The following is a 25,852-nucleotide window of genomic DNA, read 5'->3' as shown; positions in this document are numbered from 1 at the left end:
TTCAGGGGATTAGGATTGTTTCTATCTTGCATTTTACGTTGTATACTCTATATCATTTTGATGACTGCGCTCTTAACCTCGGAAGAGAGAAAGAAGTCATAATTGATGTTTTGCACAACTGCATTGACATTGAAAGTAGCATTACTACAACCCCGATAGCCAGTCCAGATTTCAATATCTCCCAAGTATGGAGATGTTAAGTTGACAACCCCCCTTGGCATGCAAGGATTGGGATTCCCATTCCGGGCAAGAGTCAAGGGATAACAAACCTCAAAAATAAGTTTCAACAGTCCCATTCCCAATTGAAACTGGTGCATCATCCTCGACCAAACAGCGATGTATCATTCGGATCGTTGCTTGGGTGTTCCGAGAGGGCTTGTTCTCTCCCACATGGCGTCCGAGAATTTTCCCAAGCCATGCCTTGCTCCCACGTCAATACCACGCTTCGATCCCTGTAACTCAGTGGTCGTCAAGATTCCATTCCTTTGAGTTTTCTCCTAATACCTGCTTCTTCTGGTTACGGCCTTTTTTTTTTCTTCTCTTTTATTGGCATTCTCAGAGGTTACGTTTGTCGGGTGCTTTTATACTTCACATCCTAGGTTTTCGGGGTGTCAAGTTGCAAGATATAGGCTTTTGCTTTTATTCTCGCAACTCCCTGCTTTCTTGTGCGAAATCGTCTTGTCTCATCTATGATATATTTTAATATAGTCATTGAGTCACGCACGCAATCATGACAGTATCCAGAAAGTCCAGACCTGACTCGCAGCAGACGATGACTGTTCTTGAGGACGAAGAGGAGTATGAGCAAAAAGGCCTTGTTGAGCCTCGGTATATGGGCACGCTGGCAGATCGGCGTGATATGAATGCTCTTGGTCGAGTGCAGGTTCTGCGAGTAAGTTGCTTTTTTTTTTTGTTATTCCGGTGTTTTGGCCTTGCTAACATTACAAAGAGGAACTTTCGGTTTATATCTATTGTTGGATTTGGATGTACTTTGATCTGCACATGGGAAGTAATCTTGACGTACGTACTAGCCCCTATGTACAGTAATTATGCAGACTACTGAGCCCATTAATAGATTGCTGGCGGCGGGCTTGACCGACGGCGGTACAGCAGGCTTGATATGGGGATTCATCGGCGTTTCAATCGGATTTACCCTCGTCTATGCCAGTATTGCTGAGATGGCCTCGATGTATGTGACTGGCAACTTTCTGCCACTAGCTAGATCGCCGCTAATCAATCAAATAGGGCTCCCACTGCTGGTGGTCAGTACCATTGGGTGTCGGAGTTTGCACCGAAGAGTGGACAAAAGTATCTCAGCTATATCACAGGTAACATGACTACCTATTGCCTATCTAAGTTTGATGTATCTAAGTTGAATGAGCTAACATAAAATCTCAGGATGGCTATCTGCAATGGGCTGGCAATGTGCCATTGTGTCCATTGCATACCTTGCCGGCACCATCATTCAAGGTTTGATCGTCTTGAATCAGCCAGACTATAACTTCCAGAGATGGCATGGTACCATGCTGGTAATTGCCATCTCGACCTTCTCAATTTTATTCAACACTTTCCTAGCCAAAAATCTTCCCTTCGTGGAAGGATTGATTTTGATCATCCATATTGTTGGCCTGTTCGCCATCATCATCCCGTTGTGGGTACTCGCACCACGCAACAATGCTCGCGCAGTCTTCACGACGTTCAATAACGGGGGCGGCTGGGATAGCCCTGGGACGGCAACATTGGTCGGCTTGTCTACTACCATAACATCCATGCTTGGTTATGATTGCTCGGTTCATATGTGTAAGAAAGAGCTCTTTAGACGACCTTAGACCTGGTATGTGGTGCTGACTTTTAAAAGCCGAAGAAATCAAAGACGCGTCAGAAACACTCCCAAAGGCTATGATGACATCTGTTGCCGTTAACGGCGTGTTGGGATTTATCATGCTGGTCACACTGTGCTTCACACTAGGCGATATCGAGAATGTCCTCGACACCCCGACAAGATTCCCGTTCATCCAGATATTTTACAATACCACGGGTAGCGTCGCTGCCACAAACGCCATGACGGCCGTCTTGGTGGTGACGCTGACCGCCAGCACAATTACCGAAGTGGCAACAGCATCGCGCCAGCTCTGGTCGTTTGCCCGGGACGAGGGGCTGCCCTGTTCGTCGTTTTTCGCATATGTAAGCCACGTCTTCTCTCTGTGCTGGCCTCTGTGTGATAAGAAACACAGCATGTTCATCCAGATATATTAACAAGTCATAACCAGGTCACACCGGGCTGGAACATCCCCCTCAATTCCGTGATGGTGTCTTTAGTCATCACAGTGCTACTATCGATGATCAACATCGGGTCGCAGGTTGCTTTAAATGCGGTCATCTCGCTCACCATCACATCCCTGTTGTCCGCGTACATCATCTCGATCGTGTGCGTTCTTCTGAAACGGATCCGGGGCGAGATGCTCCCACATCACCGGTGGTCACTTGGAAAATATGGCATGGCGGTGAACCTTGGGGCATTGGCGTTCCTCTGTCCGATTTTCGTCTTTGCATTCTTTCCCCTGTCAACGGAGGTCACCGTTGAAACCATGAACTGGAGTGTGGCGATGTATGTTGGCATTGTTGGATCTGCAACGATCTATTATGTCGCTCGTGGGAGACATCATTTTATCCCGCCTGTAGCTTTGGTTCAGAGAGATGAAACTAGTTAAAGTGGCATTGGTTTGGCTAGGTTGGAGTATTTGTTTTTTGTTTTTCTTGTCTTTATTTTCTGTCTATGTTTTGGCTGCTGGGGGGATTGTGTGTATTTAGACGACGTGATGATGTGACGTACTCCTTACATAGTTACGACCTTGAGATTATGCTGTTATCATCACTCTGCACCTTGAGTATCATTGCTTCGTTCGTCCTATTCGAAGACCACCCCACCGAGTAAATGGTACAATAATGAGGTGGTGCTCACCCCTATTCACGATGATACTTACTCGATTGAAATGTCTCGGAGACTTTCAAGGGCACGGGGACCTATCAGCCGGTCATCGGCATGAAAATTAAGTTATCAGATGGAACCTAGTATGTATTAGCCCAAATTTGTCTTCCCCTGAAAAACAAGGGCCACTACCAGTCATATGTAAAGCCCAGTATTCTTACCCGGAATGATAAAGAAGATAGAGTGGGTACAATAGCTCAATGCAGTGCTATTAGTACGGAGTACATATTATTGAGTCAGTCACACACTAAATGTCTTAGAGATGAGCTATCTGTGAAGAAGTTAGCTCATAGTATCGGCAGGGAATGATTTCATACTATATATTATTATTGACTCAAGGATCAGCCAGTGGATCTTCTAACTGAAAGAGTCAGGGGTAATCTGTTTTGATCTGTTTTGTTTACGGAGTACGGAGTATGTATGTACTATTTTTCTAGAAGATCCTCTGACCCACTGATTGATCTCGACCGGCCTGACATCCCCACTTTGAACCAAATGGTTGGGAAATTGATTCACCAACCGTTAGGGACGTGTAAGCTCAAGCTGGGGGAGCTGAGGGGGGGCTGTGATGGGCCAACGGAATTCAAAAGGTTAGGTCCGGCTGGTCGGAAAGTGGGGGGCGTTCTATAGAGAAAGACCCATTCAATGAAGAGATTTTGATAACATAAGAGCCCCCTTTCTAGGTTGTTCCTATAAGATAGGGCGCCTGCGTACATATGGAGCGGAAGTGAGGACAGAGTTTCCAATTTTGGGAGGTAAGGTTATCAGATCAGATGACATAAAAACCTCCCGAGGTCGGAGGGCGGACAAATCCGCCTATCTGATTGATCTGATAACCGAGGTATCATATCATTTGTATTGTATCGTACTGTTATGTATATTACAGTTTTCAATTCAACATTTTCTGTCGGCCCACCTCGGAACGTACATTTTTTATTTCCAATTGCAGTTACATTATCCCTGTAGAACCCCTGTACACTACTATAACGTACGTTGTATGGAGTAGGCTCTAGGTGAATAGTTTAAATTGCAATCATCTGACATCTTACTAAAGTTATTCCGGACCAGTTAACAGCCGGTACTTGTCGGCTGTTGCTGACGCCACCAAATACGTGTAAAGTACAAGTTCATCTTCATATGCACTGTCGATCGGAATGGATACGATAGCTTGAAATGGAGTCAATGCCATATCCAGTAGTTGAGTCCCTATTACTGCTGACAATCAAGATCATCGTTAGTCCAGATCTGATATATTCTAGCTCTTTATATGGTAAAATATCAATGCCGAAACCAACCGCGTAACATACCCGATGACGAAGAATGTGGCAAATCTGATAAATCCCTGTTCTATTTCTGATCAACGCTTGTGAGACCCTGTATTTCTCATTTTCATACCGTCATTTTCACTTTCCCGAATCTGTACGGAACTATCGTCCCGACCATTATTCGGGTCCACGCTTTCCTCCCTCATTCCACTCTTCTATTTTGTTTCTATGCTCTTTCCATAGAAAAAAAGGGGGGGAGTGTTCTCTTACGATAATTATCATCACGTCTCGACTCTTATACCCCGGTCTTCCCTTGTTGCGCCGACTTTTGTGCAACTTTTCGGTGACTCCCAACACCTCTTTAAATTTCCTCATGGGTATGCAGAGAACGATCAATCCCAATCCAATTGTTGAGACTCACATTCTGATCTATCAATTAAGTTCACGCCGTTCAATCTATCATGCCGTCGGCGACTTATGCTTCAACGGGGTCTCGCCCCCGCAGAGGCACTTATCAAGAAATTCCAGTATCCTCGACCTCCCACCCAGATAACCCAATTCCGGAAGAGCCTCGTGGTGTACGTTCACTTTCAGTGACTGACACCACATTCAATGTCATCTCGTCGGGCTCCTCCCAGGGCACTACATCGAGCGGTTCAAATTCCCCAAATACCCCTCTAACACCACCCACCGAGTCCCAATCGGAAGAAGAAAATGTGGAGGAAAAGGTCGACGATGGTCGGCAACGGCGACGAGCATCGACTGTCCTCATTTCACAGAACGCGGACGATATGCGAAGGGTATTGGAAAATGTGGGCACAGCAGGAACTCAGAAGCTTCAATCCCTCTGCTGTGGAGGGGGTGTTGTCGAGGACAGGCACTGCGCCCTGTAGATGGACCGATCTCAGGCTTCAATTCGATTGTTGGACCTGTCGGCAACAAGGCCTTTGATAGCCTCAAGCTAAACCTCAATCTCCTCACTATGGACAGTAAGCTATCCAACATTGCCCCGCTCCCAGAGAAGACCGTTTCGTTCAAGCCAGCCCCCGCATCGGCGGTTGAAATGGCCTTTGGCCCAGCAGACCACCCGCCGGAATTCGTGCAGCCGCACCCACCTTACCAGGTATACCGTGCGCCTCTGTTCCACACCCGTGAGTTGACGGGGCCTGGCGCCGAGAAACGCACGTATCACTTTGATATCGATGTCACAGACTACCCTGCCGAAAGCGGGATGGTCGATTTTGTAGTCGGCGGTGCAATTGGCGTGTGCCCCAAAAACAAGGACTCCGAAGTCGAAGAAGTCCTCAACCTCCTAGGTGTGCCAAAGTCTATGCGCGACAAGAAAGTCCTCATGCGCACGACCAAGGGCCGTTGGCCGACAATCTGGGGTGACGACAAACCTCGCGAACTCATCACTACCCGTCGCGAAGTCCTAAGTTGGTGCTCCGACATTCAGAGTTACCCCCCAACAAAGCCACTATTCCGCCTCCTCGCTGAGTACACGAGCGAGCCAAACGAGAAGAAAATTCTCGAATATCTCTCCTCTGCCCAAGGCCAAGGGGCCTTCTGTGACATTCGCACAAGCTCTTTCGTCTCCCTCACCCAACTCCTAACCGCCTTCCCAAGCTCCCAACCACCCCTCGACCACCTCCTCTCCGTCCTTAACACCCTCATGCCCCGCTTCTATTCCCTCTCTCAAGACCCCCAGATCTCCTGCCAATACAAAGGCACCGAATGCCGACGCCTAATCGAAATCGCCGTTACAGTCGCTGAATCCGATGACTGGCGTGGGGGAACCCGCACAGGCGTAGGATCCGGGTACCTGGAGTCTCTTGCGCGGCGAGCGATTGCAGCCGAAGCCGCTGGCGAGAAACTCGATCTCCACGTACCCATGTTCCGCGGACTGATGGCGAATCCACTGGCGAAACGATTTGCGTCAGATGGCCCAATGCTGCTCATCGGCGCGGGCGTTGGTATCGCGCCTTTCCGCGGCTTTGTGCAGCGCCGTCTGCAGTCGGCAAACTGCGCTAATAAGGTCTGGGTGCTGCAGGGCGTGCGCGACTCGCTGCTTGACGAGCTTTACTCGGGCGAGTGGGGTGTGCATGAGGATAAGGTGCGCACAGTTGTGCAGAGCCGTAGGGGCGAGAGTCGCTATGTTCAGGAGGAGGTTAGACACCAGGCTGATCTTGTTTGGTTTGTTATCAACTCGCTGGACGGTCGTGTCTTTGTTTGTGGTTCCGGCAAGGGTATGGGTGAAGGTGTCGAGGCTGCTCTTATTGAGGTTGCTATGGCCAAGGGCAATCTCAATGCTCAAGAGGCCGATATGTTCTGGCAGCGGAAGAAGGAGGCTGGACAGTACATTGCTGTAAGTTTGATGTGCTTTGATTTCTAGGGCTATGCTGACTCTTTTAGGAAACTTGGTAATCACCTCCATTCCAGGTTGGCTTGATGCATCGTGCCTTGATGGCTGAATGCTCAGTATAATCATGTGCAAAAGACATTTTCGGTTTTGTCTGTACATACTTTGTCCCATCCTGCCTGCATCTGTAAAAGCTCTGCGGTTGTTTTTCTTTTTCTTTTTTTATTTCTTTTTTTTTTTGCTTCGAGCTCATGGCTAGACTCACTCGACCAGGTCGTCGACTGGCCGTTGTTTTTGCTCTTTGCTTGATTCTGGTCTTTTCTTAGCGTGGTGGTTATCTGTTCTCTCGTCTTTCTTATTTTGCATTCTTAGTATCCCGGATTTACTTTGCGTTCCTCGGGTTTATGGGCTGTTATCTTGGTTCTATCTTCAATTGAATATGCATAGGTCTATCTTTGTTCTTTTCTGATTTTTCGGTCTGTTATTATTGCCATGGTTTGTTTGCTGCTTTGACTGATATCATGTCTACTTCGGGGCAGCCTCAAGTCCCAACCCAAATCCCAAAAAAGACGACTTAGCATACCCCGACCAACCCATTTACATGGGAAATCAAGCATCAAATCCATTTCTCCGATCTCTCATGTTTCTTTTTCCGCACCGTCACGGCCATCCTCAGCTGACCTTCAGAGCCAACCATTCTCCTGGTTCAAACCAACCTACCCTCTACATCTACAAAGCTTTGATCGGTTCTCTTTTGAGAAACAATCACATCTGATTGTCCCTGCGGCGGTGCAACACAGGCCCTTAGCTCCGCTAGGAACACTTATGTTATGATGGTTGCCTAGAATCTTAGATTTCAAGCCATTACCCAAGGTAGGTTGACTGCTTTTCCCGTGGTCTCATACTTCTCTATCTTTCTTCTTGTTTCTGACCAATTATCATAGGCCCCAGCAGTTCACGTCGCTCCCCTCGACCATTTCCCCAAATGGGATATGTGAGAGCTATGTTTCCTTCCCACTAGCATGAAGTAAAATGGATCCGAATTCATTAAAATCCACCTGTTCTCAGATATCTCCTACGATACATGCTAATTCCTAGAGTGTTTCACTTTGGGTTGTTTCATTGTGATTACACCGCGATATCATATGATAGTCCTTTTTGAAAACCCTTGGAAGTACCCACAATTCGGTACTTAAGACTGGACACCATCCCCTTTATCACGCCCGCATTCCATTGTCATATTGATGTTGGTGGACAGCTTCAGTCATCAGCAGTAAAAACTCGGAGATGATGGACTTCCATAATACTGGCTCTTTGGCAACACCGAAAATTGGAGCGATGAGCGATAACGCAGATGACACAATGTTTGCCCAGGGCCTAGTGGACTTCTTTTCACATTTTGCCAGCACCGAGGTTATTAGCCATGGGACTTGTGACTCTTCGCCGCCCAGCAGGGATCCACTTGGACTGGAGTTCCTAGCCCGCCATCCAGCATTCCCTCCGCAAATTGCTACCGAAGGACTTGTACCCCTCCTCGACAGTTACATAGACCGGTCCGTTTCAGCAGTCAAATCAGCCAGTGCCGTGCGGTTGGCGCTTCCACAACACGACTTGTCACAGGCTTTGAGTATATATGGCATACCTCAAGCCCCGGCGGTACCATGTGTGTCACAGTCCAGCTTCGGGGATCATGATAGGCAGGCAGAGCCCCCCGGACCGAGAGAGTTGTACCGCATAGCTTCAAACTGCATGTTGTCGGCTTTTAACTTAAGCAAGGCTGTCAAGGGCGCCAAGAGCGCCAAGGGTGCCAAGGATGACAACGTGGTGCGCATCAGCACGGACCGCCCAGTCATTCCTAAATCGACCATCGCTCTAAGTCCTGAATATGTGTTTGCGACCTTTATGTTTGGAGGACTCTGGTACTACTACGCCAGTCGCTCTTCTATCGAGCCAGTCGTGGACAATTGGTGCTCATGGCTCAATGACAGGATTGCTGGTGCTAGGGCACCGCCAATCAAGAATACTCCTTGGCTCGGCTCTACTAAATCGTTGTTTGCTGCCAATACAGAGCATGATATTCTTGCAACTTTGTGGACTTTCGTGACTCGCGGTGCTGGTAATCTTCAACCAACTGGGTATCAAGCTAGCTTCTCTGAGTTCTATTCAATGATGGCCCTCCGGGCAGGTGTCTCTTTCGTGGCCTACGACGGCACCCTCTTAATTGATACTGCTGTGGTCATGCAGACAGTGGCCCAGGTTCCAAATCTCGGATATGATGGTATGACTGGTGACCAAAGAGGAGCTGTGATTTTTTTCGATTGCGACATGGGCAAAGCCTGGGCGGCTCGTTTTCTTGCAGCGGTCCGCTGGTATACCCACTGCTCTCCTAGTGCCATGGGATTAAGCACAATAGCAAGTGGCTTATATGCATATACATCACAACGCCATGGGCCTGGCTACTGGAAATACATCCGCCCACGGCTCATCCACACACAGGGTCAAGCGTCCAGCTTTGACTTGCCTGTCTGTACCCCCAGCTTTTGGTACGATGGTGGACTTGAAGAGCGCCAGCCACCACCACTCCGTCCATGCAAACACTGTCCACAACCTATCTATGATTCCCCCATAATTGGTGCTATCAATGCCGTCTCGTCAATCACAGAGTGTGAGACTTATGAGCAATGGCGCTCTCAAATTGCTATATCCGTTGCCAGCGTGGATAGTTGGCTGCGCGACCTTGCAACTCGTGGTGAGAGCGATGTCTTACTCCGTGCCACAATAGGAGCAGCCCCAAGCTTCCTCACTCTATTGTCTAAGACCCTTACTGCTGTACTAGAATTCGATTGATTGCCTTATGCAGGACTTGGGAATTTAATAGAGGTATATATATAAGAAGAGATCTGCCGGGATGTTTGAATACTGCTCTTCTATCGTGAAATACAATAGTACCGTTCTTTTGTCGTATTGCCACCTTCGCGAATGGGTCTCATGTGTTATAGCTCCAGTGTTTGTGATATGATACTTGAACAGGCCTCTTTTGTTAGATGTGTTCGGAGCGAAATCAGGAGAGCATCCAATGGTCCGATGCAGAACCGCCATGGCATTAGGTACCAAGGTTGTGACATCCATAGATCTCAGAGCTGCTTTCCATGGACGTGATTTTCTTTTGTACCGAATTTAGAAGGCGATCTCGGGAAGGCCGAATGTGGGGCTATTCATCACTGTCCACCTAGATGCTCCAAGATTCTTGCGACCATCCTCATCCAATGAGATCCTTCTCACCTTAGGTCTCCAATTCACATCGCCCCCTTGTCAGTGTGCCGACATCACAGCCCAAGACGGTCAACAAATCTGGATTCGAAAGTCCCTTCGCTCAGCTTGGGCAAAGGTCTCCCCTAGACGAGGTTGGGGCCATATCCAAGGAAGCGCGGATGACAAATTTTACAATGTACAGCATAGGAAGCGGGAAGTGCCAGTCCTGATATCCCGCAGAGGATCCGCAGTATTTCCTAATCGGGCGAGTTGACGTTCAATTTGGGCTCTAAATTTAGCCGGTCAGGGTAGCCAAGCTCTCATCAAGCAGAACGCAGACAAAGAAACAGAATATTATCGACATGGTCTTTAGCGCCGAGTCAGGCACTAATGCATAACCTACCGATCCTCCCGTTGCTACACCTTTCACCATCCAACAGATCATACCACTCCAGGACAGGATAGGAAATCCATTGCCGAGCCCTGCCTGACTGCCTAACCTGTTCAAGAAAGAGACGCCTGACACTGACCCACGTCATATTTCCAGCAAGAACCGCCATGTAAAAATAATGAGGACGGATTGGACCAATAGAGAAAAGAGTCGAGCATATTATGTCCCATGGCGGCGAGGGATTGGTGGCCTTGTCATAAACTATCTGCTTGGCACACCTAAATCATGCATGAACTCCTGTGACACAAGTCTATATTGTTTTTGGACAGCCAGATAAGCCAACAAATTGGATTGTCTAGGTTCCAAGTGCCTGTTCCGCACTTGCTGGAAGCCATGCACCTCTCAACGGTCTAGACATTTAATTTTGAGGTTGGGTTTATGCAGAGAGCCCGTTTGGGATGCCTTTGCATGACTGTGTTACTATGCTGCGGTACTATACCGCTCATTATTATATTCAATCTTCCCAATCGCTGTACTTTTGTGATACCCACAAGGAGATGAGAAAAGGATTGAGCCGACAGTTCAAGATCATTGATTCTCAGACCTCTAGGCTGAATTTATTAAAAAAGAAAGAAAGAAAGAAAGAAAGAAAGAAATCCTTATGATAGAAGCTCCTACGTCCGAATGATGAAAATCAGGTTAGACACCCAAATTTGGAGAAATACATCAAAATCCAATGCCAAAATGCCAAAATGCCGAAGATAAAATAATAATCACACCCCCGGTAGACCCAAGTACCGGGAAACGGAAATTACAGACGCACGGTTCAAATATGTATTCCCACCGATCTGGAGCAATTCCTCCGATGCTACTTAGGATATACAAGTCAAAAGTGGATGCAAGAGGGATATTTTGACAGAGGACGGAGTACCCCTCTCTGTTCTCTGGCTTTGCAGACTCAGACATTCGCATTTTGGACCAGTCACTTTCCCAGAGACGACCCTGGTTGCCTGCGAGATCCGATGATCTGCATTCCCTCATGCACGATCTCGGATCTCTGAGGGTCGAATGGCATGGCAGGTATGACGATCGGCTGAAAATTCATTTTCATTTTCATTTTTCTCTTTTCTCTTTTTTTTTTTTTTTTTTTTTTATTAGCTTTGGGATTTTCAAATACGTTCAAAGTTCGGACTTTTCAAGAGATTTATGAACTGGCGAATCCAAGGAAACTGGTAGATCCGAAGCTTCGAGGCTAGTTCCTGGAAAAATAAAATATCCAAATTGGAAAAGGATCTTCCCTTTGATGGGTGGATCAAAACTCTTAGCTTGAATGCAATACCCAAAGGACATACCTTAGGGCCCGAGGTGACACTGCCGTGTTTAAGTCATTAAACTTTCAAGTACATAGACTTGGGTGTCAGATGCAGACGGGTGATGGATATTTGAGGATAGGGCTAGAATGGAAGACGACAATTCCAATCCTCTTTTGCTTACGTATAGGATTCACTAGGAATCTCAAAAAGAAATAGGAATTTCTTCCAGCTGGATTGGCAAACTGGCAACCAGATCACACTCAGCTTGCATTGGTTTAGGCATCTCCAGACTCTCTCGCTCTTGAAATTGTCAGAATGTGACTAGTTTCTCGGGCGGGTCTATTAGTGCGATATGTGTCGTGTCAAGCTGAGAAACTGCTCCAGAATATAGTGCTCTAGGTTCCATATGGAGGCGATACGCGAGGCAAAGATCCTTAGCGCAAATCATTTTCCGATCGGTGACTTTTTTTTTTTTTTTTTAAATAAGCACCTAAGATGCGGACACACCTGAGAGATATCATATGCGAGCATTGGGATCAACTTCTCACCAATTGACCTCAGTACCGTGCACAAGGGGAAAAGGGAACCAGCCAAAGCGGGTTCTCAGGATCCTCTGACGTTCGGGATACAAAAAAATCCCCCCCAACAATTCAGACGCCACAAGCTCTGGAAGGAAGTGGAGATAGAAATTGAAGAACCCCTAGATCCCTGTAAGCCAATACCAGCCCCTCTTTCTGATCGATCAATCATCGATCGATCGAGCCGAGGCGTCATCTGTGTGGTTTCTCATTCGTTCAAATCAACGAACATTTCCGTCAAATTTGACCATCTGGGTTAAGCTCCGGAACACGATCTTTTTGGAACCAGTGATAACTCTCCTTGGAAGCGGCGATCTTTTCCTTCGACTTGATGATTCCAGCTTGGACTATTTGTTTTTTTTTTCTAAACAGAAGTGATCGGGTTATATCTTTGATCTTGGATTGAACCCTCTGGTCTACTCCATGGATATTCCTTTCTTTTGAATTTCTCTAGTAAGTCTCCCAGCCAGAAAAAAAGCAATTAGAATGTGATTTGATTTGATATATTACAATTAGCTTTAGCCTGACTCAGGCACATCATGACAGAATCCTTCCCCTCCTTACTCCGTACTCCTGTGGACGTTCGGACATACCCAACCTTTTCTATATTGCTTTTTGTTGGATCTACCGCGGTACTTGGAAGTATAGCGGAGTACCTCGTTCTCGCTTTCAACTTGAGAATCTCTCTTTTTAGGATAATATTGACCTTATAAACGCTGGCATGGGATCCCCCGATTTTGACGTACACACTAGTGAACCCTTTCTTTTTTCGTGTTTTTCGATTTAAAATAAAATCCATTCCTCGCCGATAATCTCCAATTCCTCCAATGAGAACCTTGGAACACCTCAAATATAATCTATAATACTCCGTAGTTCATGAGAGATCCCAGAGATTCAACCTTAAGGGCCCCTGTGCCCTTGACACGGCTGTACCCACCAGCCCACGATCGTCATTTTTCGGCCCCCCCTGTTCTTGCTTTTCCATGGACATGTAACAGCCGGATATCTCTCTTTTTTTTATTTTTCTTTTTCTTTTATTTTCTTTTTAATTAACTGAGTTGGGGCGACTTTTCATTTTAGTATAATGTACGGGGCCCTGCATTATTTGGGACCGCATTTCCATCTTTGCCCTCATTCCCCAACCTTGCATATAATCTTGGCCTGTCTCTCTCTTTTTTATTATTCTACCATGTCAACGTAAAATCAGCCTGCTTTCCCTGGTGAGTGACTGTCCCTTTTTTACACTTTTTGTTACAAACTTTCCCGATATTCGATTCTGACCGTGTCGAGTATAGTTCTCTGTACACCGTGAAACTCTTTGCTACACAGACATTTCTATCCTTGTCCCCAAATACCTTGTCTATGTCACAGTCCCACGAGGTAGACGAAGATACCGATATGGCTATTTCGTATACCCAATCGTCAACCGGACACCCTCCTCAAACCCTCCCCTCATTTCGCGAGGTAAGATAACAGACTAACCTGGTGCACTGCCTGAAATGAAATATCTAACATCTCGCAGCTCCTACCTCCCCACCTCCACGATGAAATTGAATCAACCTCCCCATTCTACAACACACCTCCCCACCTCCACGATGAAATTGAATCAACCTCCCCATTCTACAACACAACCCGCCACTCACAAGACCGCCCACCCTCCGGGCACGATATGTCCGACCCCCGCTCAATCCCATATGGCAACCAATCCAGCAACATGGCCTACGATTCCCATCGCGAATACACGGTCTCCCGAGGCGCAGAACAACAACCCCGCATGCCAGATCCCGGCCACCACCACATGCATCTATCCGAGAACGCATCCCGCGGTCCCAGCCCCATTCTCCCTCCAATCCGCGATCTGGACTCCATGCCCGGCCGGGCAATGAACTCTTCCAGCAAAGGGTATCCTGAGCGGGCACCACGCTCAGACCCCTTCGTCGCGCAGGAATATCGCCAGCCCGGACCGGCAGCGATGTCCACTGATCCGCATCCCCGCGGTGAGCACTTCGCTGCACCTATCATGCACCCCCAGTCACCGTATGGGCATCCTCCTATCGGGTATGCGGATGAGCAAATGTCGCCTCAGATGATGGGACATGGTCAGGGAAATTTCGGGATTATGGGCGATCAGATTGATCCCAAGACAAAGCGGAGACGGGGGAATTTGCCCAAGCCCGTGACGGATATCTTGCGGGCGTGGTTTCATGACCATCTGGACCATCCTTATCCCAGTGAGGAGGATAAGCAAATGTTTATGACGAGGACCGGGCTATCGATCAATCAGGTGAGCATTTTGACTGACGATTGAGCTTGCTTGTATGACTGGATTGCTAACACTCATACAGATTAGCAACTGGTTTATCAATGCTCGGAGACGACAACTACCTGCGCTGCGCAACCAAATGCGAAGTGGTGCGGATGCGGAGTCTCAGCGACAGTCACCTTTTAGTGATGCTGACGGATCGGAGCATCTGCCCTCTCCTCATCACTAGAGTGACGACGAACCTGGACCTAGAGGTTCGGGTCTAATAACGGCCTTTTTTTTTTTTCTCTCTAATTCTGTTCATTTTTGAACGTTACATGGCATTCGCAACGTCAGCGTTTTATTCACTTTACGACTGGGAGGCTTCTTATTGTTTCAACCTACCCTTTACGAATCACGGGGTTGAGGATACGGCGAGCTCGATAGACTGGCATCTTATCTCTTTTCTTTTCTTTTCTTTTTCCTTTTCTTTCTCTTTCCTTTTTCTCTCACCCTCCGGTTCTCTGGACTTCACCCTACGTGTGTCGCATCGCCGTCCGGTACGGATACTTTGGTCAGGCATCACATTTTGATACCCTTTCTCGTTGGTCGCGTTTACCAAGCGGAAACATTTTTTGTTGGGAAATCAACAGGCAAAAGGGGTATGCGACAACTTCTGGCATTGGAATCCCACCAAATCATTTCAGTGATTGATTCTACTTTGTGTTCTTTTCTTTTTTCCATGCTACACCACATTTTCATTTGCATTGAGTGCCCTTGGACAAACCCGCGAAAATTGCATTACTAGGTGTTTAGAGGAACCTTCGACTTTCAGATCTACACATTTATATTTATTTTTCAGCTTCGTTCTCTGGTTCTGATAATACTTTTTTTATCCTACAAGCATGATCCGAATATCAAATGTCCCAAGATGAAAATCCGGAATCGGCAGATCTCAGCTGCCCACCGCGCAACCCGTCTCCACTACGTCTCCATCGACACTAACCCATGTTGTATGTTCTTGTTCGCATCCCGCGGGAACGTGGACCTGGCCTTCCCAATGGCTCGCAGCACTGTGTACCTTTCCCCCTCCGGCAATAATGACCTCTTGCGAGTATTCACGCACCCTATCAGAAGTATGTGAATTACTTTTGTCGTATATTTGTCTCTTTCTCAACCATCGAGAACCTGAAAATACCATTGAAAAAAGAAGTGGTTGTCGGGCCGGAGGAAGGAGACAACCAAGGTTTGGACTGTCACTTAATTCCAAATTGATAGACCCGTAAACTAGTGGATAATTCGACACTCCATATGTCAAGATCGACCCCAATTTTGACTTTTATCATTTTTATGACGTCGATTTCCCAAACATCCCCCTCAATCCTACCACGGTCTTTGTTCCTTTTGACCTTGAAGTTTGGTCTTGGAATCTGCTTTGCTCTATTATCATCACATTGTAAATCTTATCTTTTCAATAACACTCATGGAATCATAGCAAATACTGATCTACACTATCTACCCAAGTTTCAGTCTCCCGCGAACTGACAGCTGCATACGACTTAAACTTCAACTCTTCGGCCTCTCCGTTGGAGTACCGTGGATTTTCCACAAATCTAACAAAAATCCACCGATCCACAAAATCCACCCCAGACCATGGAATCCTTCGCTTTACGATTTATTAGTGTACCACGTGAGCTCCAGATTCGATCTGATCTCCAGTGGTTTTTTTTTTTTTTTTTTTTTTTTGGCTCTGCCATTGATCTAACTAGACTGAATTTCGATGTGGAGTTGAACATATTAATTAACCACTTACAACGATTGAGCCATATATGGCTTAAAATGGAATCTGAGTATATACCGCTTTGGGGAGACTCTTCGTAGTTTCTCAGCTCAAATCTTATTCTGATTCCGAAACATATCCGAAGCGAGTGTGCTTGGACAGGTGGAGTTTCCTTCCAATCACATCACCTTACTCAAATATTGTACCTGCGAGTACATCTGTTGGAGGGGTTCTAGTCGTACTCGGCTTGTTTATACTCTGTGATTTTCCCGAGATATCCCCTGAAGACACAATTATGGGGTTCTGACACGACCCCAAAATCATTTGATTGCAGATCTTAGGCTTCGGCCATCTTGCCGAGTAGAATTGAATCATTTGAACCGGGTGGGTACAATATGCCATGTAGGTTCTATACCATACCACTTAGGGTACATAGCTTCAAATTTGAGACCTCAGTGGGGGGACTGCAACCCACTTGGTTGAACTCATATTGTAAAAGTGATATCCAATGCACATCCAAGGATTCGAATGAAGAAAAAGAAAAAGAAACAACAGAAGTAGGGTTGCAGTTACATCTATCTACTCTGTAATTCTACCGCAAAGAAGTAAATATGCATATAGAATGCACGATGTAGCTCGACTGATTAAGAAGCAAAACCAAAACAAAAAAAAAAAAAGTAAGCACTTCATAGCCATACCCTCAATAAACAATATACAGAATCTGGAACAGGGGGTAATGCCGTACCCAAGTCCACATAGGGGGGAGCGGATATGCAAGCCACCAGCACAAACCCCGAACATCCAGCATCTCCGGCGCCCACGACTGGCCGATCTAAAAAGCAAAGATGCACCCAACAAAAAGTCGTGCAGCGTACATCCAACGTCCCAGAATTTGGCCGTGCTTGACCAAATCACAGTCTATGGAAACCTTCACCCCCTACCTTACCGATGCACCGTCGCAACCCTGCCTCTTGTCACTAACTAACCCAAGACAAAGACCCAAACCCGGATTCTGCGCCCTACGATGGAGTCCCGATCCGTGTCTTTGTCCACCCCCTCCTCCTCCGATGTCCGGTATCCCAGATACGTGCATCCGACCCATCATATAGCGGTGAAATCGGCATCTGACACTTCGTTGTTGTGTACGGAGTACCAAAGCACAATTTGCGGTATGTTGGGTGAGTACTGTGCTTTTGTCCCCCCGTGCGTCATACATATTATGTTGGGAGCGACGTGTATATGCGTGCGTTTTCCCTTCCCGCGCTGGTATGACATGAGCGTTTAGGCCTCGGCCTGGGACGTGCGTGTCGATCACCGAAACGTCTCTGCTTGAGGTGGGAAATGTGGGCTCCCTGTCTTTTATCGGAGGTGTCAACTGCGGGATTTGTGAGCTATCTCATGTCAGGATTTGGGTTTTGCTGATCGCGTGTAGATCGATAGCTAATTCATCTATATTGTAGTCTCACCGTAAACTCCGGAGGACAACGGAACACTTACATATGCTGTGCTCCGTACAACGTATGTTGTATGTAGTCTGCACATATTTTGAATAAATGGATCGGAGCACGGAGTACGCGGAGCTGTATAATGTATACGATATGATCTCCACATTAGAGATTTGGGTCGCGCTGAAGTGGGAATTGAAATAGAATCACCCTCGTCTACTTTGACTTGAATATAATATTATTTTGTTACGCAATTTATTTTTGGATCTTGCTCGCTGGAAGTCGCCTAGCACGGTCCCGGTTTGGTCCCCGTCCCCGTCCTCCCACAAACTATTGAATCAATCCATATTGATTTCATATAAATGATCGGCAGACCCACCGTTCGACGCCTATTATGTATGAAAATCAATAGCGTCGCTTAGCATGACCGCGATTGCATTTTTGACATTTGCGCTCTCCTTTTTTTAGAGATATTAGCACGGGGGTTTGTTCATTTGTGGACTAGCGTGATACTTTGTAGACGAGATAGCCGCTTATGCTCCTTCTTAACTACTATACACTATGTATATAAAGGCTGTCCTTTCAATGCTGGACGTAAGGTGTGTTTACGCTGTCGGTGTGCTTGTGGATTGATTCATGGTTTAGGGGATATTGTGTACCTATCGAAAAACAGGGTTGACGCCGGTTATTCGTTTGTAATCAGGGATGGCATGACTCGCCATGTCCCAAAATTCATTTCATTATTGACATGTCTAGTTATGTAGATAAACTTGGCGGTTATGCTGCATGTGCACGCCACTATCAACCATCTATATGTTAATTGGCCAATCCTAAGCAGCGAGATGCAGCTATTTACATCAAATTGTTCCCAAAATGAAACATACATGATGTCAAGTCAATATCTGAGTCACGGCCTTAAATTGGCCACCACAGTTATGCAAGGATGGAAGCAAGCACGGACATGCATCAGCCAGTCTTTGTGTACAGAATGTCCATGACTCGGGTTCACCGAGTTTTGCATGTTACAAGTAGAATGTCATGAGTCAGAAAAAAATTAGAATAAATGAGATGTCAGACAGATCTGTCCGTCGATGCATATTGCTTCTCGGGTATCTAAGACCTGGCATATCTCATTCAGGCACGCTAGTGCACACTCGATGTGATTAGCGTCAGGGTACCCTGGTATGTAAGCATGACATTTGACCTAACTCCTAGTAGATGGGTCTTTTCTAGTGATTTGCCTATCTAGGTAATTCAGTCCGTGGGCGCATTAGTATGAGTAAGAGTCGACCGTTGGCTAGACTATTTGCTCGCAAGGGTTGCTAGTATGGTTTGTGCTGAGACATACCTCAAGCTTCTCATTGGGCTTTATGGTGTGGCCGTGATCTATTCTTTCCTTTGGTTTTGTGTTAGCTATTACGGCGTCAATATCTAGGAATATTGGGAATCATATATTCATTTAATCAGTTTATTGATCTAGGCTTCATCCCGGCTATCGAGTATGTGGAAATTTATTGCTTAGAAAAACTGGCCATGAGAATTAAACCTGTCAAATGCCCTTCTCTCGAGCTATTTACCAGACTGCTTCCTTAACCTATGTAATCCGAGGTCACCATACCCTAATATTGCTCTCTAAGTACGCCCGTTTATGTAGGAATGCTGCAGAATGCTTGAACTTTTCCCCTGCTTTAGGGCTAAATTTTTCTTTCACAGCCGCATGTTGAACAGATAACCTCGAGCACCCCGGTATACGACCACAACGCTATGCGACATATAAAGAAGATGTATATGTCCATCAGCTGGCCTTGTGTGTTTTACGGCTGGGGTACAGCCATGTTTCATAGCCAAGTTGACTGTTTTGCTGCACTTATGTGTGATTATTTCGAACTTTGCTTCTTTTCTCACGTTGTCTACCTGCACTGGGATGACTGTCTCCCTACTCTGGCTATTTGTGAGACCCTTTCCTCGTAGCGATGATCTCCCAACTGTTCGGAAGTGTAACAGAGCATGCCTCCCGTGTATAGCGCTTATATAGCTTTGTATACTTTCTGTCGGGGGCAAAGTTCTTACCTCGATATAATGGCCATACGCATGCCTATCCAATTCCTTGTTTGTATGCTCGAACCCAGCATGATTTAGAGATTTGTGGAGTCACTAAACTTGCTTGCTCTCACGATTCCGATAAAATATATAACCGCATCAAGAGCCGATCCAATGGATTTCAAAAGCTCAGAAAACGCCCATCCAGGGAAGTAGCAACATCACAGAAAGTACATTTACCCAATTAGACGCAAAAATCAACACTACAAACCTGAAGTTGCCAAATTATGACCGCGAGAGCTCCCAAGCCCATGGTCACGTGCAGAAAGCGGCGTTAACCGAATATAAGCGTGTGTATGCGAATCCCACAATGGGTTTGCTTATAATACACATTTTGGCCCACCTATATAACAAGGCCGGCTGGCCCAATGGCAAGGCGCTTGACTACGAATCAAGAGATTGCAGGTTCGATCCCTGCGTCGGTCACTACAATTTTTTGTGGTTTTTTTCCCCTCTTGGCGTAAAATGTCAGAAACAATGTGTCCAGCACGATGGTGCGGAAGTGCAAGATCTGGCGATGTTGTCGTTCCCCCCCCTCGCGTCTGTCATACATACCATCATAGTAGGAGAGAGAGAGAGAACAAAATGAAACCAAAAAATGCGAGGAAGAAGATGAGAGCAATAGAGAGAGAGACACGATGCTCTTGGTCTCATGGAGACGAAAGTGAGCAGCAGGACAGTACAATGTTGGGGAGGCCTCAGATACAAGGCAAACTGTAGACGAAATATATCTAGCAATATGGCACGGAAGCATTAGGCGACCAGTCTGACCATGTCAAGTGTCAAGTGCGCACAAATACCAAGGGCGGATGACGAGTCTTGTTAACAATATTCCTCATCTGCAATGTACCCGTCTAGACTGCACGTACTCCGTTGAGATCATCTCAACAGTCTCCTAAGCGCTCAGGGGACGCAATCCAAGATAGAAACATGCAGCTTCAGCACCCACATATTTCTAGTATATATTGAGAAAGTTAATTTCCAAATGGCTTATCCTACGGCAAGCTTGGAAACGCCACAGGACTTTAACTAGATAAAACGTTCCGGCGACACTGCATTGATAATGAACACCGGGGTTTCGGGGTCTTGGGAACCCCCGAGGTCCTTTTGTCAACGCTAACGAATAAATCCCGAACCAGAGATTGTGTCTGAGCTTAAAGCTTATGTACAATCCAGAGGCATATACATTGGCCCTGATCAAACTCAAACATCCGGCTATATAGCATGATTGTGGAAAGGAGGGAGTGGATCAATCCAAAATACTATAACATGTGCCCGATTTAGACACGGGCCGAGAGATTGACGGAGATAAGTCTCGATCCATCACAAACAAGACAGGGATTTCTAACAGTCAACATGGTCCTTATCTCTGAGAGAAATCGTGTCTGCCTTGCTGGGCACCAAGTCTAAAGGAGTTTGTAAGCCCGACAACCTGTACATTTTTAGATACACGTGCGGTTCCCTGGCCGTTGTTGATTGGAGAAATCATGGTCAGATGGCCCTGCAGGGAAGATGCAGAGAAGCAGGAAGGAAGGGGAAAACTTCCGACGGGCCAATCAAATTGACCGTGCTTTTGATCTCCTCACGCCGATTGATGTGTAAGGGTGGCGGGTTTGTGGCTTCCTGTAGCCGTCTGAAGGAAATATACTTTTCTCAGTATCATTCTGCGAGACATGGAATGATCGGCGTATATGTCGTAGTTTCTAGAAAGATAATGACAATGGTGACAAATGAAGTTTATATTGGATTCGGCACTTTATCTCCCTAACATACATACCCACGTTCATATCCTTGAACCCATCGCCGAGTCTCTGGGCGTAGCTTGATCGGCCGGTTTCGCGCCCAAAATCAAAAATTTACGCAATAATAAACTTAAGCGATACGGCTCGCATAATGCAGCTTAATCTGGGGTCCCGATACTTTAGGCCGAGGTGACTGTCGGCTGGTTCATCACCTGTCGACCAGCCCAGCCCGTCGATTACCCCAGAATCCAATGGGCCAAGCAACACCTCTGATCATCGTATATTAAATTCTAACCTGACCGCTTTTTTATCCGAGCTTCCCGCGTTCGAGGTCCCAACCAAAAAAAAAAAAACAACACTAAGACCCGGAAGGGCAGGCAGTAAGCCCTCTTTGCATAAGACTTATACCAAGTGGATCAAGGGGAAAAAAAGATACCTCGGGAGATGTTTTCGGGTGACTACTCTCTAGTCTTCCGCATTGCCACTCAGCATGGCGCGATTAGCAATTTGAGAAGGGTTGCATCCCAATTTCGACCCGTTCAAGATAAACACGGCCCCTTCGATGATCAGCGCTGTCAAAGAAGAACTTTCCAGACCTTTACTGATCTTGATTGACCATGATTGACCTTGATTTTTGCTTTTAGCTAAGGTTCAATATTTATTAAAATGGGGAGACTTCAAAGGAAGCTGAAAAGTGATCCCTCAGGATAAGACTAAATAGAGCGCTAAGGGTATTAACCGGTGAGATACCCGTAGTTAGCCGGGTCTAGAAAGTTACAAGGTCACATTGGGACTCTCTTCTGATAGGCATTTCTTTTGAGACATTGCACATGTTAGACACTATTAACCAATGATTGTCTGGCTTGTTGTCCCTCTCCACTTGGGCCCTGATCCTCCATTCAACAAGGATGATGATCAAATCATATGAGGCCTATAATCCTCCTCTAGAACCCTGGTCTAAATCTAACTTAGGTCGGATACCTCCGAGCAAAACCGCCCCCCAAAAAAAAAAACAAAGTGGTTAAAATTAGATAGGAAAGGATCTCATAATCTCCGAAATCAAAATGAAGTCCAAAAATCCATACTCCGTACGGAATAGACAAAAAAAAGTATGTATCAAGTATAGAACGTGCCATTCAAAGCCCCTTAAACTCCCCTACGGTTCTCGTCGGGGAAATTGGGACAGGGATGTAGTCAATGCGACATTATCAACCCCTCTTGAAGTCCTGCGACAATCGCTACCTTTCTAGAAGGCAGGAAATTTTTTAGATTGGTCGAACGGTCGATTACCCCAGGTCCGCTATGGGCTATAAGGTACCTGCGCGGAGCTCGATATCGTCAGTAATCAGTCTCTTGTCGCAATTGGTTCACTCTCACCCAGTCTAGTGACCCGCTATTATAAGGCTTGGATCTCCCTGATAAACAATGATCTTCAGGATTTTGATTTTGGGCTTCTGTTAAGGGTCCAATTGTTGATCATTGACTCTTTCCTTCTTATTCTCAACTTCCCTGTCGATCAGGTATAGACGATCTCCCTAAACAGTATCTATACCTACACAATACCTATACCCACAGTAACCTTTTCATTCAATGCAATGACGAGAACCGGCCCTACAAATAATCCTATCGCGTGGGAAACCAAGACCATTGTCCCAGACGATGGGGGCAGAATTGACTCGGTCGCATGTCAAGATACGAGACCAAAAGGGCGCATTCGACGCTCAATGACTGCGTGTAATACTTGTCGCAAGCTCAAGACTCGCTGCGATGTGGATCCCCGGGGTCATGCTTGTCGTCGCTGTTTGTCACTGAGGTTTGTTGGGCCCTTTTCATTCATTTTGTACCTGACATATACCCCGGTTTTTGCTTTTTCCCCATTATTTGCTTTTTTTGAGAGTCCCCAGTTTCTCAATATGCTGACTGTCGTAAAAGGCTTGAATGTGAGCTCCCCGAGACAACAGAACGATTCCAGGACAATGCATCAACCTGGTCTGATGCTACTGCCATACCGTCGATCGAGGAGCGGCTGGTCTCTCTCGAAAGAGGCATGGGAGAGATGATCCATCTCATGCGGCAGATGGTGAACCGCTCCCCCAGCATGTCCTGCAGCCCAACCTCTCAGGCTAGAAGCAACAGTATAGATGGCACGTCTTTAAGCGATAGCATGTCCTCATCTTTCTATCCGCTCAAGCCGGCGCAACTAATTCGAGATCTGCAAGCCGAATGCTTCGGCGAGAGAGATCACTTCTCCGATGCTGACATCCTTGGAGACATCGTCACCCAGGGCATTGTAGATTCCAAACTTTCCATGAAATTGATTGAACTGTGTGTCTGATTGTGTGTCTGTCACCGGACCTCCGTGCTAATGATCTCGACAGTTTCGTCGAATATTTTGGCCATTGGGTCTCAATAAATCATTCGTCCAGCATTCAACGGTCGAATACACTCCTTTTCAACACTGCATGTCTTCTGGCTTCGCGGTATCTACCCGGCCTACCACAACACACTGTCCGCGACATTTCACTTCATGTACAGCATGCCGTGGCAAAGGTGCTGTGGAAGCCCCCGCCGATGACAAGTGATATGCTACAGGCGTTGACCTTACTTTGTCTATACTCTACTTCTATCCACAAAGAAGGACTGATGGATGACTGGTTGCTGAGCGGGATCTCGATCAACCATGCCCTCATCACATTTAACTTCCTCAATACCTTGCCTGGAGACGGTTTAAATCCGGACGAGCTATTTGCTCAGTTGCGCCTGTGGAATACACTCTGTGTAACCCAGCTACAGTACGTTCTATCCAACAGAGCTACTGAATATACGATCTAACATGAAATCGATAGCTCCGCTCTCGCAAACGGCCGTACCGTCAATATTCAGCAGCAATACATCGATCAATGTCCCCGCATCTTAGAACACGCCGGCGCTACAGCAGAGGACGGCAGAATCGTGGCAGAAATCCAACTATACCGTATCGCCCTCCGACTCCAACATAGCCAGCACCGCCTCCAATTCGCAGAACCCGAATACGAAGAATTGGAGCGCTGGAAAATGGAATGGGCACATCTACTAAGTACATCGACCCTCCCACTATATGCCCAACCCCAATCTAACAACCACACCCTTATAGCGACCAGCGAAGAATCAACCCTCAACCTAAACCTCTGGTTCTGTCAACTCCTCCTCCACCGAACAGCCGCCCGCCTCCAACCAGATAGCGAGCGTCTGGTCCCAGAAATATGCGGTACCGCCCGCCTAATAATAACCCAATTCCTCCAAACTCGCTTTACATCCGCACCCGCTCTAATCGACCACGTCTACTTCATCGTTGGCTACGCCGCACTCACACTATGCGACTACACACTCTCTGACCCACTAATCAGCCAAGTCCGCGGCTTCCTACTACACCTCGCCCCCGGGGGCGACAACCTCTCTTACCGGATCGCATGTATTGTCGGCGAAGTACAGCGGCGGTACTCGGAAGCTACTGCTGTTGTAGCCAACGCCTCGCATTCGTCATCGCCGGTTGCAGAGGTTAAGGGCGTGCAGATGTTCAGTCCATCGCACCATCGTCCCGGTATGGACCTCTCCCAACTTATGTCTGGAGCGGAGGGACTGGACTCCCTTGTTGAGGGGTATAATTGCCTTGAGCAAATGATGCCTGGGTATACGGCGTCGCAGCCTGGGTTTGAGGCGCCGGATTTGTTTCAACACTCTCCTGGGACGGGTGTTACGGGTGGAGCTATGCCTGTTGGCCTGGTGCCGAGGGCTTTACATGATTGGTGATGGGATTTTTGGGTGAGGTAGGCTTTTTGGTTATAGATTATTGGAGTTGGGGATGCGGGAACATGCTGAGTTGATAATGACGGTGGTTTTGTTGGGGCTGGGGCATTATGTTGTGTTCTTTTTTCCTGGCGCCGGATCGCAGTAGTAAAAAAGCACAAATGGTAATAGTCGAGAGTTGTTCTGAATCCGGCTTCTTTGTTTCGTCTTTCGTTTCCGCATGGCGTAAATAGTTCATCTTTCGCATCTCTTTCCTATTATATTCTTCAATCAACATTCAGTAGGTTCTTATGTTTGTAATGGGTTGAACATACAAGGCGCAAGGCAGAGAAAGGGAAAGAGAATTGTATTGAAAAGGCAGGCCAGCTTCTATTTCTTTACTAGTCATCCTGGCTTAGGTAGATGATCTGCCAAGAGACTACACTCTTAACACAATCTCAAGACCCCTTCGATAGAACATGATATGAAATTTATAAGATATTGATCAATTGATGATACCTTCGAAACAAACTCCAAAAGCACCGGTGAGCTTATGTATACACCTTTTCCATTGCCATTAAAGCCAAAGGAAAAATATCTATCTATCAAAATCCCCCGAAAGAGTAAAGGG

General features: G+C 46.6%; 5 protein-coding genes across 5 annotated transcripts; all 5 read left to right on the top strand.

Moving 5' to 3' along the window:
* Nucleotides 1–730: 730 nt before the first annotated feature.
* N7500_006419 (putative GABA permease) lies at nt 731–2,711 on the top strand (the record flags this gene model as incomplete). Its single annotated transcript, XM_056677563.1, has 7 exons — nt 731–892; nt 950–1,020; nt 1,076–1,189; nt 1,246–1,328; nt 1,399–1,800; nt 1,859–2,184; nt 2,271–2,711. 7 exons carry the CDS (start codon nt 731–733, stop codon nt 2,709–2,711), a joined length of 1,599 nt encoding a protein of 532 aa, XP_056532563.1.
* Nucleotides 2,712–4,715: 2,004 nt separating this feature from the next.
* On the top strand, nt 4,716–6,678 carry N7500_006418 (FAD binding domain protein; the record flags this gene model as incomplete). The annotated part of the gene is made up of 3 exons (XM_056677562.1): nt 4,716–5,106; nt 5,163–6,619; nt 6,667–6,678. The coding sequence occupies 3 exons, from the start codon at nt 4,716–4,718 to the stop codon at nt 6,676–6,678; spliced, it is 1,860 nt and encodes a 619-aa protein (XP_056532562.1).
* Nucleotides 6,679–7,975: 1,297 nt separating this feature from the next.
* Nucleotides 7,976–9,460, top strand: N7500_006417 (uncharacterized protein; the record flags this gene model as incomplete). The annotated part of the gene is made up of 1 exon (XM_056677561.1): nt 7,976–9,460. One exon carries the CDS (start codon nt 7,976–7,978, stop codon nt 9,458–9,460), a length of 1,485 nt encoding a protein of 494 aa, XP_056532561.1.
* Nucleotides 9,461–13,509: 4,049 nt separating this feature from the next.
* Nucleotides 13,510–14,639, top strand: N7500_006416 (homeobox domain-containing protein; the record flags this gene model as incomplete). The annotated part of the gene is made up of 3 exons (XM_056677560.1): nt 13,510–13,611; nt 13,670–14,431; nt 14,493–14,639. The coding sequence occupies 3 exons, from the start codon at nt 13,510–13,512 to the stop codon at nt 14,637–14,639; spliced, it is 1,011 nt and encodes a 336-aa protein (XP_056532560.1).
* Nucleotides 14,640–23,051: 8,412 nt separating this feature from the next.
* On the top strand, nt 23,052–25,245 carry N7500_006415 (uncharacterized protein; the record flags this gene model as incomplete). Its single annotated transcript, XM_056677559.1, has 4 exons — nt 23,052–23,269; nt 23,389–23,781; nt 23,835–24,248; nt 24,303–25,245. The coding sequence occupies 4 exons, from the start codon at nt 23,052–23,054 to the stop codon at nt 25,243–25,245; spliced, it is 1,968 nt and encodes a 655-aa protein (XP_056532559.1).
* Between the last annotated feature and the right edge of the window lie 607 nt (nt 25,246–25,852).

The sequence above is a fragment of the Penicillium coprophilum genome (genome assembly GCF_028826855.1).
Source record: "Penicillium coprophilum strain IBT 35676 chromosome Unknown utg000004l_segment0_segment0, whole genome shotgun sequence".
NCBI classification, from domain to species: Eukaryota; Fungi; Ascomycota; class Eurotiomycetes; order Eurotiales; family Aspergillaceae; genus Penicillium; species Penicillium coprophilum.
Note: the sequence above shows the minus strand (reverse complement) of the source record. Positions and strands in the feature narration are given on the sequence as shown.